The sequence below is a fragment of the Electrophorus electricus genome, chromosome 7, assembly GCF_041902795.1.
Source record: "Electrophorus electricus isolate QZ-2024a chromosome 7, ASM4190279v1, whole genome shotgun sequence".
Lineage (NCBI taxonomy): Eukaryota > Metazoa > Chordata > Actinopteri > Gymnotiformes > Gymnotidae > Electrophorus > Electrophorus electricus.
Genome location: NC_137503.1, coordinates 14746603 through 14762002, shown reverse-complemented (window position 1 = coordinate 14762002; position 15400 = coordinate 14746603). Strand labels below are relative to the sequence as shown.

Sequence of the window (15400 nt, the reverse complement as noted above, 5' to 3'; positions counted from 1 at the left end):
CAAAGGGATGGGCTGCTACCTGAGTAAGTAGTCCAAACAAGACAAAAGACCCTGCTGTGAGCTACTCGCATGTGAAGTGAAATTGCAGTCAACCCAAATTTTATGTAACTATCAAAAGAGATCAAACTATAGAAGGCGATGACGCATTATGCTAATTTACTTAATTATCCGAAATAAACGAAACATTATGGCAAAACCTGTGGATAAAGCCTATTATTTTGGGATACTCTTAAAAGAAATTCGTATCAGTTGTTAATTAAGATCAATAAACTTTAGAAACATGTCTTATTCAGGTAATAGTCAAGCCAGTCTTCTATCAGTCCTGCATGGCTCCTACACCCAGGGCTGATACTTTGAGCGTCACTTGCGGTCATGTTACGCTGGCAGTAATAGTGGGAAAGTGGTTTACGGATTGGTTGTGAAGGTAGGGGCGGAAGGGAAGTAGGCTAGTGCATGAATGGACGGGACCCTGCGCGATATAGACTTGCCGATAGATCTTGCTTCATTACAAAAGCAAACGTGAAGAACATTTGCTGTGTATTTCGCTGTGCTTTCTGGCTTTGCGGTGTACAAATGACTTTGTATCTGCTTAAACTACCCTGAAGAGCTACGGCTCCGTAGGAATAAATAAACAAAAGACGTAACGACCGGACTTGTCAAACCTGGGGTCGGGAGACAGCAAATAGTGGTAAGAGATGGGTTCTCTTTGTTATTGAGATGTACGCTAAACTGGTATTTTTTTTCTTTTTCTTTTTTAAATTTTTTTAAATAAATTTATTTATTTATTTATTTATTTACAGCTTTTTACTTTTGTTGTAGGTTAGTATTTTCAGGGAAAGGCAATTCGTACTTTGTTCCGGCTCTGCGCTGTGACATTCCGTATCGTCTCCTCGGTAGTTCAGGAGCTTTAATGCGTGAAGCCTAAGACAGTCCTGTTATTACTTGTGTTCTTTCACAACATATTAGTAATGTGTATATTGGAGACGGTAGAATTATACATTTTTCATCATGGATTTTAATTTGACGGTCAGCTGACATTCGAGACAAGTGCACTGTGAATCAACTAGGTGATGAGTTACAGAATACGGAATTTGCCAGCACTGATAAAACGTCTATTTTTTTTTTACTTTTTGAAAGAGTGAAAAGAGTGATATAAATGATACTTTTTTTTTTACAAAATAAAAATAAAAAATAGAAACCAGACAGACAAATATAAAAGAGCCCTTCACATGTTCACAGACAAGGAAGCTCTGATTACTGATTTGATTACGGTAAAAAGAAAAAGAAAAAAAGGTATTCGCAAAGTAGCTCATACATTGCTCATACAAAGTATGCTTTTAGGTAAACTATTTGCACAGCAATACAAACCTAGCGGCAGGTACCCATGGTATGCTCCTCTGCCAGTCAGCCCCAAGGGAGAACCAGCAGTGTTGTCAACAGAGGGACATGTGCATGCTTGTTTTCCTAGAAAAACACATAGCAACTCCAGTCTGGTTGCCTTGGACAGTGTTTTAAATGAAGCGCAGAAGTTGAAACTTTATCAAAGGCTCTGTCTTTCCCTCCACTGTTGTGGTCTCTGGCTCTTGACTTCCTGTTTCCTGAGAAAGACAAACAATAGGAGGGGAGTACATGTGACATCCTGCCTGCTGTGTGTGAGACTGACCCACTGCAGGCCAGAATTAGACAGAACATAACACAAGCTGCCCCCCAGATCAAATAAAGCTGGCCTTTGTGGTACAAGTTTGAGCAGCCATGGACATTTGAGTCAAATGATCTTGTTAAAGCCAAGCTAAAATACCTAGAATAGAGGCAGACTCCTTCAACTCTGGAGTCTAAAATCTGGTCCTGGATTTGACCACAGGTTGTTAATTTATACCACTGAAGATTGGGTAAAGAGATATATTTTTTACAGGTTTGTAGAGGTTAAAAGTTAGAGGTCAGAGGTCATGAAAGGGGACACAGGCACTTGAACACAGGATAAAACCAGGTGGGCTTTGTCATTTTAGGGATGTTTTGTTCCTCCTATTGGGAAGCTGTTGCAATTCAATAAAACAGATACCAAAGACCCCACTGCTGGTTCTCGGCAGCATAGATAATAGCTGACTTGCTAGTCAGGCTACATTAATGGAGTCCATTAAATCTAAACCTTTAAAGTGCAAAACATTATAGAAAAGCAGTGATGTTCTGTCTATCTAGACTAAATTCCTTATTCAGCTGCAGGAGACTTTTGGGTCAATATCATTGGTTAAAAATCATTGAATCTTACCTCATCTTGAATGTTGACTGTTGTCCTTTTGTTATCTTTTCTACTCGTGTTGCATTTCAGTCATTTAAATTCACATGGTAAGGATTAGCAGGTGTTGTCATATGACACCGTTGCACATCCAGTTCGCTTTTGATTTTGGTGTGTAATTTGACAGGTAGCTGAATTGTGTCTAACACCCTGCTGAACAGGTTTTCAAAAATGCAGGCTCAGAACAAAGGATCTCCTCAATATGCTTCCTCAAGGACAACTGGCTTTTTTCTTGCAAAAAGATAAGGAGAAACAAAAAAGTTTGACACATCTAAAAGAACATGTTATGTTGCAGCAGAATTGAATTCTAAAAGCTCACTATTCACACTACTAATGTGATTTGACATGTGTCTTGGGTTCAGTGACTTGATTAGCTTGGAAACTAAAGTAGATTTGAGGTTTCGGGAGCTGATAGTCAATGTCTGAGACTGGATCAACAGTAGGCTTTCTACTTGAATGGAAATCAATTCAAAGCCCCCATATGCACTGGTAACCATAACTCCCAAAGAGCTGTGCAAATTAAGATTCAATTAAATCAATTTACTTGTCAGATAATTAACCCTCTGTTCTAAAGTAACGATAAGGCTGAATATTTATGTCAGCGTAGGTGGACAATATACAATTGGAGTGAAGGACAAAAGACCAGTGAGTTCATTTTCTCTACCGGCTTTTTGTAATTTGAGTGGATAAAAGTAACCATGTCACTGCATGTCATGTGAAATGCTGGTTAGTGATCAGATTGCATGAGAAACAACAAACTTTCTTGTGTTCACAGCATTAGTTTGGTCAACAAGAATCTTTGCTGACTGTTTAGCAGACTACAATAAAAAGGAGCCATCGTCTTTCTCTCTGTCATTTTGTCTCTCTCACATGCACATGTATATCTCACAGAAATTAGATTTCCACCTGTGTGTTATTCTCATATGGGCTGTTTTCTGTTTGTATATTTATGCTTATAAATGTCTTAGCAGCAGAGTGATGAATGCAAACCTTTGATCCAATCTAAGACGGGTCTTATTTGGAACTACCAAATAAGGGCTACCTAGAATATGGTGTTTGCCTAAATTGAAAGTTAGTGAACATGAAAAAAATAGTTTGCTTAGAACTTCTTTCAGACTTACACATTTCAGACTTACAATATGGATGTTCTAAATATGTACCCCTCACGCAACTGATTAAATCCAAGAGAATTGGGGTTGTTGGAATTATGTAAACAAGGTGAACGTGAATTTATTGAGTCATATTAGTCCCTTGGATTATACATAGGCCAATTCATCATGGCATATTATTCCATCTTGTGCATTTGGGGGGGGGGGGGGGGGGGGTGGATGCAATGGCAGATGCTTCAAGTGCTGTTTGCTATTGGGATATTCTGTGAGGAGAGAGGTTTTCTCTGTACAGAGTGAAAAGCACTTTCCAGGAACAATAGCTAGCACATTTGTGAACAAATCCCTGGAAAATCTCACTTGCCCACATTAATTATTTATGTTTCAAATGCATTATATCATTGCCTTACTTTTTGCAATTTTGTGCTATGCTATATAATTAAGTGCTTGTCCCAAAGGTGATCTGTTTGCTAAGTATATCTGCTTTCATAATAACTTCTTTCTTTGTCATGGCCAATTTATTTATGCTTGACTTGTTTTCCTGTGCTATGTTTATCTAAAGTTGTGTCCACTGTCAATGAAATGATCCATTTTAAGTTTTCCATTGTTTGTCTGGTGTATTTTTCGTGGAGCTGCTTTGAAGCAGGTTTTACTGTTTTGTTCTGTGAAACAAAGCCTCACATGAGCTGTCCAAGTCTTACGCCTTAGAGCACTGCAGCAGTCGGCTCCGTAAAAGGCTTCAAGTGTCTGCCATTTTTGGCGTCTTTTACTACATGTGTTTATCCCTGTGGATCACAAGCAGTAACTCACAGCAGAAAGCCTCAAGAACAAAGCAGGCTGTTTTAGGTGCTGATCTGTTTCCTACGGTGCTCTGTAGCTTCCCTGTTGCTCCACTTACATGCAATAGGGGAAAATTGAAGATGATTTGCTCAGTAATTGCCTTGTCCATCACACACACATACACACACAGACAAACCCATGTGCATAGGCACATACACATGTGCAAAAACATGCATGCGAACACACATATACACATACACAGCAGTGCACAGCCTGAATAATACTGATTGTTAATATAATTCCACAGTGACAGACAGGGGAAGGAAAGGTTGTTGAAGATGGGTGTATCCGCTACCATCGAGACTGATGCCGCTCTCTGTGTGTCTGTGTCTCTGCATGTGTTTCCTCTCTAGAGAAACATTAACATAGAGTTATAGAAATAATAGGGTGCATGGGAGCAGTCATGGCCTAGAGTGTGGAAACAGCAAAAATCAATAGAGCAGTGTGAATAAAGCTTAACTCCCCATATGAATGATGTAGCTTGTTGGGGGAGGAGAGGTGCTTTTGTATGGGAGTGAGATGGTTAGCTGGAGAGGCCCCACCCCTCCCTTTTCCTGTCCTCCCCTGTCTCTGCTAAGTCTGTGAATGTGTTTCACAAGAGCATAAGTGCATAGGACTATTACGTTCTTCAGCCACGGTATTCTGACCATTTCAGCATTATTTATGCTGGGGACAGAGGAATTAGTTCAATGCATGGTTTTAGTCATATATCTAGTAATATGAGGCAGGATTTCCTGTTGAGTCAGACTTCTGCCTGTTATTGGGTAAGTTATCAGTCTCCCTCTACTCAGTTCCATTCTCAAGTCGGGCCTCCTGCAGATGTCCTGGATGAGCTCACGATAACAGGAATCGAGACTAGGCTATTGGTGCAACTAGCTGACACATCAGTGACAGTGTACCTTAGCAAAGAGGACAGGATGTGGGATGAAAAGAATTTGACCACTTTGCTTCAGTAAATGAAGAACTGTGTAGACTTTGTAAACTTACTCTTTCAGACAAGATGTGAGAAAAAAAGTTTGAGAAAAAAAAAACTGAAAAAAAACAGATGCTCCATTTAATTCAGAACTAATCTGTTGTAGCAAGAATGCGCTGTTCACAATAGACTTCTGTTCGGGTAGAGTATGACCCAGTTAAAGGAGATTCAAAGGACCTCAAAGGAAAGGTTTGGAAGTTTGGATGAAACTCAGAAATCCTGCTACTCTCCCTACATGTGGCCTTCTTATGAAGATGTAATGTAAAGGCATGCTCTAGGGTCATCTCAAGTGGTAAAGAACTAGGAGATTTTTAAATTATGCAGGCATCTCTTCCACTTAATAATATTTGTGTTTATGGGTCTACCATAAAAAGACAGATACCATTGTCAAGGGTTTGCAAGCATTTTCTAACAATAGTAATTTATTTTCAGAATTTATTTTTTGTAAGAAGCAGCAATGTTCTTTACACGTTCTTTATACAGCAAGAGCTCTTGTGTTACATTTACGCCAGAAGGGTTAAACTGTTATGCAGTATATGGTGTACAGTTACACCAGTCTCAAGTGCACACTATAGGTGTTGAGTTTACAGTGGTGATTTTCACTCAGTACCTGTGGTCACTGCAGTTCTGCTGTGTTTCACTGTCAGTTTTGCTCTTGGAACCATCTCAGGTTTATGGCCACTGGCAGTCTTCATCTGGAAAATGACCAGGATTTGGCAACAGAGTGGAATTAGCCGACAATGCTGCATGGACTTGGTTAGAAACCTGATGCTTGCCCAACATGCCCTGTGTCAGACAACACCCACCCACCCCCTGACCAACTCGGGAAGGTAGATGAGCTTGAGATGGGGTACCACGCAGGCGACATTGCTGGTTAACAATAATGTATAATAGGCTTGTGGAAGTGATAAAAACAGTGGGAAGGTTTGGTGAAAGGAGGTAACCCTGTTAGTGTAAGTGATATGCTTGTGTCAGACAGAACAAAGGTGGTTCAGTGATGACACCAAATGAGCCTAAACTTATGCGGCTCTAAGACGAGAGTTCTGGCGTATAACTACCATTACGACCATTTTCATGTATACTTTTTTGCACAAACAACAAGGGAGATCTAACTATAATTTAACCTCAGACTAAAAGAATTACAAGTAATTGAAGTAATCACCCTTATATAAAGCTGTTCGCGTCAGTGGACTCTTTAAATTCTTTAAATCTCTCTCTTTTTGTCACATAATGAATCTTTGGCCATTTCCTTCCAGGAACTTGTAAAACAACCTGGTGGAGCTCAGTTACATAGACCTTCCATGCTGTCTTGTGCTCACACTGACTGTAAAAGGAAATGAAAAGGATGATTAAATGTGATTAAATGTGAAGAGCAGTGAAATGCTGGAACATATTCACTTTGCTCTCTGTTAGCAGTTTATCATATGAACCCTAATTCACTTTGAATCCCATCCGCTGGAAGGAGTCATTGTCTGTGCCATATGGCAGACAAAACACACAATCCATCTAGTACAGTAGTCAGCTGGATTTGTGTCTTTCCATAAAGACTTTTTGGCCCCAGGCTGAACCAGCATGCTGTGTGGCAACAGAGATGTTGCCTATGATTCACTGGTATTTATTCAACTCTAGAGTTCCTCATTTGCAAACATCATCCCATCCTGAGTCAGCAGGATGAAGATATACAATGATGCATGGATATAATGTTTTAGAGTTATAGAAATGAAAGTACACTTTAGAGTAGTGTTTCTCAGGGAAGCTAAAGAGTTTCCAGTGTTCACTGTGTATTCATTCACCAACCACTTTATGAAAAAACACCTTATGTGTGCAGTAAGAGATTATAGCCCATCTGTGCCATTTGTGTGTGTGTTTTTTTTTAATTAACTTTGATTGATACATAACACAAAGTGTTTTCCAGTGGTAATTAAGGGACTTTGTTGCTGTGAACCCTAAACTGGAGGAGTGGCTCGAACACATCCCAGGAATGACAACATTGCTTTTAATGCAGACAAGCACAATCCTGGGAATGGTGGAAATGTTGCGCTGCACCCAGGAACTCCCAGGCCTCTGGTAAAAAGGCGAGCAGCTATGGTTGAGACAGAGATTATAGATATAGACTTCAGTTGAAAAGGTGTCTTCCTTAGTCTGTGTGCAGTGACATGAGTTCTTGTGGTCCTACATTTCAGAAAGTGTTTAAAAATGAGGCATACTGCCCTCCAAGTCACTGGGTGTTCTAGCCCCTGCAGGGAAGCGAAGAGAATCCAGTCATGCTGTTCATCTCATGCATATGATATTCAAACCACACAGCCTCTCTTTTCTTTCCGTGACTGTCTGTCTACCTCTCTCTCTCTCTCTCTCTCTCTCTCTCTCTCTCTCTCTCTCACTACTCATATCCCTTTGGGATCTCCCTAGACAGACAGCATGCAAGTGACGCTAGATGGTAGCATCAGTCACCTCCCCGACTGCTCCGTGGCAGCTGTGTTAAGCACCCCCACCCCCCCTCCCCACACACTCACACAGACCCCCTGTTTGCCACTGTTCAGGGGCTTGGGCAGGACACTTCACCATGGCCTGAAGCCAACAGCAGGCCCCCAAATCAACAGACATCTGAATGGTACGGTAGTGGCAGGGCCAGACCCCCAGGCTCTAGCACCTCAGAGCCACTGTCAAGACCCACAAAAGCAGGGGATGTCTGTATGGAGATTCCGTCTCCATGTGGATTTACAGGCCACTGATGCATGTATGGTTGGCCTTAGCTAATGATCAGGTGTCTTTGTTTTACTGACTGTATTAGTGAATGGACGAAACACAACTCCATAAAGACCATAGTAAAAAAATTAATAAAAGAAAGGGACATCTGAATAATGCGGTCATGGGATAGCTTGGGTGAACTATATCCCCTAACTCTGCCATTTACTAGGATGTTAACCCCTGTAACTATATAACTAGACAAGTGTCAAAGACACTTGTTTTGACAGATTGCATCATATTTGTATGGCGATCACTTTAAGCTGGTGACTTACAGCTCAGAATGACTGCTCTGGTACTTCAGCTGGTCCACCTGTTCTACCAGACGAAACAGAGGTTGCAGTCAAATAGGATAGAGCTGGGCAGCAGCCTGATGCATACACTACAGACTCCAACTCAGGCTGTCAGCTGTGCATGTGTGTGTGCCTGTGTGTGGCCATGTTTGGCAAGCGCATGTATATGTGCGCATGTGTGTTCTCACATGTGCCACGTAGGCAAATAACCTTCCTCCTGCTGTGCATGCTAATGAATGCCATGTGACTGTAATACAGGAGAACAAAGGTTGTGTGCATGCACTGTGAGCATCTGACCATGATCTGCCCTAGACAGGCCAAAGAGAAGGATGAACTGGCACTCTGTGTGTCAATCTGTGTGTCAGAAGTACCCTACCAGAAATGCATATATGGAACGGTGTTTTATTTTTTAATAACATTTTTTACTTTTAGTGTCAGACGTTACTCTTAAGAGAGACAGTCAGACCTGATTCTTTTATGTCTGATACAGATCCAATATTTGCCTTAAACTTTAAACAGCAGCCTTATGCTTTAACAGGTCTTTGTGGTTCTTTTCTGTCAGCAGTCTTTTCAACAAAGGATCACATGCTGATAAAGTGTCTTAATGCAGAAAGCAGATCAGATAGGACTGACAGAGCATTTTACTCTAGCTGTCTAGTTGTTGACTTTAATCCCACAGTACCCGTCATTTTCCTGCTCCTTTGAGATCTTCCTCCCTCTACTGGCTCAGCCTGAGCAACTACAGGAGATGCTTAGTTGAACACTACACTGTGGGTGTCCTGTAAAACAACATGCAATTGTCCCTTAATTGAAAGAACAATAATAAACACTTAAGGGCTAGCAGGGTATGGCCAGGCAAGTAACAGGCCATTGTGATGAAAGGGCCCCTCTGTGTAGCCCATGATATGTAGATGCTTCACAATGCAGAGTTCACACGTATGACAGCAGAGCAGTGTGAGCCAGGATCTGAGATCATCATTCATTGCCCAGCTGAAGCAGGGATACTGGAGAAAAGTAGCTTTAGTTTAGGTTAGGACAACATTTAGATGCAACTTGTCTTATGAATAGATAATGCTTTATGTTGATTAAAGTGTCTTACAGGTACAGAATGTTTTCTACAACAATCTGAATGTCTTTAAATGAGTGAAAATACTAAAGATACATAGAGTGTGAGTCAACAAACCACATTAGAATTAATAGCAATCCTATATCTATTGTCATATTTCTAGTCCATACTCATTTAAACTCATCCCAAACCACAATTTTTTCAGAGGTACAAACAGGAAACAGAGTGTGAACCAAGGATGTGTGCCTATGTGTGTCTACAGTTGTATATATATATTTTTGTGTGTGTGTCTCACCTGGTGGTGGTGTGTTTATGTATATGCTGTACTGTGTCCAACACTGGGTGTGGATGTTTTGGTTTTTGTGCTGAGTTCTGCTTCGTCTACTGCTGTAAGACTGCAAGTTGAGCCTCAGAGAAGCTGACTTAACTTCATTTATTATTAAGGCAATCACACACACACACACACACACACACACACACACACACACACACACACACGCATACATACATACATACATACATACATATACATATATACATACACACACTTATTCTCTGAGCCAAATGCCTGCCCATCCAAAATGCCTGAGTGGATGGAATCAATATAATTTAATATATGTCTCACAAGTGTAAGAGACGTGTTGGAACTAGTTCATTGTGGTTATTTGGCTGCTATTGAAGTGTTTTGTAGTGTTTTTTGGTTCATTCAGTACATGTATTAAAAGTCATGGGAAATTCTGCACACATTGCTATTTTAGACAGGGAGCCATATATGTACCTATCTGTCCTTTGTACCACCTCCACCTAGACTGCATTACTTCATACAACACACACCATTATTCTCCTAATACGCCATTGTGGCAAACATTGTGGCAAACTCCAAAGTAGATTTTGTTTCTAAATAAGTTGTGATACAACTGGAAAGGCAAAAAAAAAATAAATAAATAAAATGTAAAAATAAATAAATTATTTATATATATATATATATATATATATATATATATATATATATATATATATATATATATACACCTTGACTGCATTTGGTTCTGGGTTGTAGTATAAATTTGAAATAAATTATGGACTCTAATAGCTGTTTGTAAGCTAGGAGCTGAAGTCCTGTAGCAAGAGGCTAGCAACACCAAGGTCATGAGTTCAGTTCCAAAAAGCACAAGTACTGTTATGATGATATAGATTGCATAATCTGTTAACTTGTTCTAGATAGCAGCCTCTGCCAGGTGATGGAAATTTAAATCAGGTTTTGTGTATTTTGTCATGAAGGGGTTCATGCTTGCATGGTATTATTTGGCTAGATTTACTGGTGACAAACTTTGTCTGCTTGTTTCTTGACTTTGACAGTGCCTTGCACCCTTCTGGATTGCTTGATTTGTTTTTGGGTTTTTTGTTTTTTTTTGTATGTGTCTGTAAAATGTTAGTACGCATTATATCTTTTATGTGTTTATGTTTCTTTTTTAATCTCAAAGGGAGTAGGGTGTGGCAGTCATTTTTATCTGGCTTGGGTTTTTGTCTGCCCTTTTTTTAGTATCTAGGGAGTGAGGGAAGTTGTTGGTCTGTTTTTATGGGGAAGGTAAGTTAGTCTGTCTGTAAAATGGATTAACTCGGAGTCTTGTTGGCCTGTACCACATAGAATGTGTGACATCACAGGAGAGTTAGTCGGAGAGTGAGGCATGAGTGAAGGAGCACACAGTTTTAAAAAAAACTTGCAGAGTGTCTTGAAAAACAAGGAAGTCTGTAGAAAACTGCAGGAGCCATAGATTGATGCAGTGTAGCTTTAATCTGTATTCATGTTAAAGGGAAGAGTCTGGGATAGGGACCTGTGGAAATAAATAGGAATAAGCAAATGAGTCATGGGATCAGGGAATGGACTAATAAATGGATAATTGGATCCTGGGAAGTGGTCGGTGTGTGATTGGTGGATGAGTGATTGTTGGTTTGGCTGGGTGCCAACCAGAGGTTAAAACAACAGCACAGGTTTAAAATATACAGTTAAACTATGAAGGTTTTCCCTCACTCTGTTATGTTTCATTTTACACACATGCATGATAACCTTTCTGTTAGATTCTGAAAGAATGGAAGGGTCACCAAGTAGCACATCTGGGACATGAACCAGAATTCCAGAAGAATGGCACTTGGGCTTCTACCAACTTGAATACAAAGGATGGAGTTTGACTGTAGTGTACAGTGCGAGTGGCATGTACTTTTGTCTTAACTTTGTCTCAGGTGGTGTGGCTAATGGAATTCTGATGAATCTGTAAATCAGATTTGATTCCTGAAATTTTACTTCTGGAATGAGTTGCAATTGCCAGAATTCTACGCCCTAATGAGTGCCAACTCATGTGCTATCGTTCCCAGAATTCTAAATTCCAGTCCCGCCTAGCAAGTGTGAATCTGCAGACCACGAGGATGCAGCACTAGAACAACTGTGCCTTCTAATGTAGTTATGAGCTCTCTGTATTCCCAAAGGCACTTCAACCTTTGCCTTAAAGATCCCAACCCTCAAATCAGTCATGAATGGCATCAACGGCACGCTAAACCCCAGCTGCCTGTTTCTACAAAGAGTCAAATCTTTGTCAGTCATAGTTAGAAGGCACTTGACATGAATTCCTTTTGAATGCAAGTGATGTGTTCAGGACAGCTGCAAATATCATAGTGGGATGTTTGTTTGTGTGTGAGAGTGTGAGAGAGAGAGTGTGTGTGTGTGTGTGTGTGTGTGTGTGTGTGTGTGTGTGTGTGTGTGTGAGAGTGTGTGTGTGTGAGAGAGAGAGAGAGAGAGAGAGAGAGAGAGAGAGAGAGAGAGAGAGAGAGAGAGAGAGAGAGAGAGAGAGAGAGAGAGAGAGAGAAGAGACTTTATTGAATAAGCTTCTCCCACATTCCTAAATATCCTGTGGCGGGATCATGGGTTGAGCTTGAACCCTGATCACAGTGATCAGAGGTACTGAACTAAAATGATCTCAGAATTCATCAGTGACTGTCATTTCGTAAATGGGTATGGGGGGGGGTAATTTTTTAATTTTTTGTAAATTTTTAACCAAATTAAAATACAAAAATTAGCTAGCATATTAGGCAATAACATGTTAAAGTAAAAAGCCCAGTAACATCTGTGTATCATCTCTGAAGTTCTAAACCACTCTTTCTGTTACCCATTGGATCAGTTCTTTGAGTTGGTGGTATCAGACCCAAACATTTTAATCAAATAAAGAGCTGCTCAGTCAGTTTATGCTATCTGTCTGTTTGTTTGGGAGTTTTTTGTTTGTTTATTTGTAGCAAGTTCTGTGTGTCCTGGGAGACAGCAACCTCACAAACAAGTGAAAGGAAATGGTTTTCAGATGGACCACTGCTGTATGTGACAGCTGTGTGTGTTTGTGTGCGTATATATGTGTGTGTGTGTGTGTGTGTGTGTGTGTGTGTGTGTGTGTGTGTGTGTGTGTGTGTGTGTCATTCTTTTGTCGTAATATGAGGCCGATACCTCTTTTCCAGGACACACGCAGAGGGAAAATAAAAGAAATCCCAGTCAGAGTCATACTGTCTCAGAGCAAGGCTAATGCCATAGCTGGTTGAAATGAAACTCTCTATTTTTAAAAGGTTTCACTTTGGATTATACTGGATGCATAGTGAAAATAACACACCATGCGCACATGCACGCGCACACACATGCACACAAACACACACACAATTAAAGCTTTTATTCCCTGGCTTTCTCAGCATGAAAGTTTTAAAATAGCCCTACTGTATGAAACAATGTATCCAATCATTAGATGTGACAAGAAGTAAAATTTGAGGTATACATTGTATCTATCAGAGTCCTAAACCTGCAATATTGTATGCTGGTCACTGCAGACACAAAAATGCCCTTTTTATGGGACGGAGGACTGTGAAAAGCATGAAAAGAATAGAATCGCAAACCACAGTGCTTGTTTATGTGGGAGCAGTGGAAAGACTGGAGCAGTCATTGTGTCTACTTGTGGGTGTATATACTTTTGTGTGTGTGTGTGTGTGTGTGTGTGTGTGTGTGTGTGTGTGTGTGTGTGTGTGTGAGAAGTGGGTAGTGCAGGCACGATGGGAGGATTGACTATGCCGGGTAACTCTGGGTACTGCCCTCCTATTCTCCTCCAAGGGAGTAAGCCTTAGACTCAAGCCCACAAGAAAGCCTTGCGCCCAGTCAGTGACGCTTCAATACCAAGCCTCCTCTGGGATACAGTCAGTCTTCATCAGCCCCTACGGCAGGATCACTCCTCAACATCCCCTAAGGACAGACATGGCCCTGGGCTTCCTATGTGATGTAGAAGACCTTCTAGCTTCTGGGAGTCAGTTAGTGTGGACAGTGGCTGAACAGGTGCTGAGGAGATGCTATAACGATGGCTTCTTGCCCTGTAGGAAGTTTCTCCAGACATGGTGTCATATAGGTGATGTCTATCAGGTATGGCGGACTTAACAAAGTATTTAATTATGATTTCTTTCAAGAGGAGCAGCTGTGTTTAAAAGGTAACGTAGTGATTAGAAAGTTAAGCATCACATGGATTAGCCATTCTGCTTTTATTGCAAGACCTGAATTTGGTTTCTAAAATAAATATTAGATAAATGTCAGTATATTACAGAATGTCCTCAGTCAGGCCTATGGGTCTGACACAAAAACTCTAGTGTGCTCTTTATGTTGTGAGGGTGACTATGAGTTTCTCTGGCTTTGACGAGAGAACTCCAAGCTGATGATGACAACGTGATCTGCTTTGTATCCAGAGTGTCGAGGGAATGTTCCGCACTAAACTAGACTTGTTGTGTCTGTATCCAGCATCATGGAGGATGCTCTGCCTGGAGCTCTTTTTCTCTCAAAGCTGTGGCATTTCCACTGGAAAGGGAAACTGATTTAGCATCAAATAATATCATGACAATGGCTGTTTTTTTAGCTTTTCATTTGGAGAACAAGCATGAACAGCATTGTTTGAATGGGGTTTGGTGAAGGCAAGCAGAATGTCATTTTCATGGTTTAAAGAATATATGACAGTTCTGCAAATTACACAGATTAGAGGATCACTTTAGAAGAAATTTTATGACAGAATTAAGAGCAGCCTGGTGAATCTTTCCCAAAGCTCAAAACTTGTTTTTGGTCTGTGTTTGCTAAGTGAGTCCAAGTGTGGATTGCACACACTCTCCAGTTCCTCTCTAACCCAAAAGATGTGTTTTGATGAGATTTCCATGGACCATATGGAAATCATTGTCAGTACTGTGGACAGCTGTTTAAACTTGTAATTTTGGGCCAGAAGATGAAACTAATGTCTGTTACTAGACCAAAACATATCCATCATTTTGTTGCCCTGAGAAGCATCGTTTTGTTGCATTGTTTCTGCATTTTTATGAACGTTTTATTGTACAATAAGATAGTGTCTTGTTTTCACTGTTTTGCCATTTCTCTGATATTCATATCTCTCCAGATGTTGTTGTTGGCATTAAACCTTTATAGTAGTTTTTGTTGCTGGCAGGTCTGACTCATTACGAGTCTGTTTTTTTTCCATTTCCTGACACTTCCAATGGAGTCTTTGTGTGTATTTAGTATTGGGCTGGAGGAAAAATCACATTTTTAGTATCACAAGAATTTGAGGATTTTCAGGTCACTGAAGAGGCATCACTGCAAAATGGGAAAATATTAGTAATAAATAAATAAAATTAGTAGAATATTTAAGGTTTTTATGATGTATTGGTAAGTGGTTGGCTACAGAGAGGTTCAGGGACTTGTCCACTTGTGAAGGGACTTCATTTGAAGTTCCTAACCCTGAGATTTGTTCTGACCATTTCAAATCAGTTTTTCAATTGGAAACCTTCTACACTGCTGTTCTCAAACACCCCCCCCCCCCCCCCAAAAAAAAAAAAGCAGTTTTAAAGTTTTAAAATTGCAGTCATTTCAAAGACAGAACTACCATGGACATTCTATTGAATCATAGTCATTTGCTCTGATTATGCCTTGGTCTGAATGAGCTTCTCTCCTCAGTCAATGTGACACAGTGGTCAGTGGTGATGCCAAGACCACTCTGAACCAGGCAGAGCCATTGCCTCATAGACTGTCAGACAACA

General features: G+C 40.4%; 1 protein-coding gene across 2 annotated transcripts in view; it reads left to right on the top strand.

The window, feature by feature from the left end:
- The first annotated feature begins 444 nt into the window (after positions 1-444).
- frmd4ba (FERM domain containing 4Ba) overlaps positions 445-15400 on the top strand; it is a 38847-nt gene continuing 23891 nt past the window's right edge. Inside the window, exon 1 of one of the 2 annotated variants that reach the window (XM_081717568.1) lies at positions 445-688. Coding sequence is in view for 1 of the 2 variants with exons in the window: in XM_026999667.3 (XP_026855468.2) it covers positions 13593-13754 (162 nt within the window). In the remaining variant the exon portion in view is untranslated. Of the gene's footprint in view, positions 689-13380; positions 13755-15400 lie in introns of those variants that run through there. The other variant, XM_026999667.3, reaches the window with a different exon arrangement.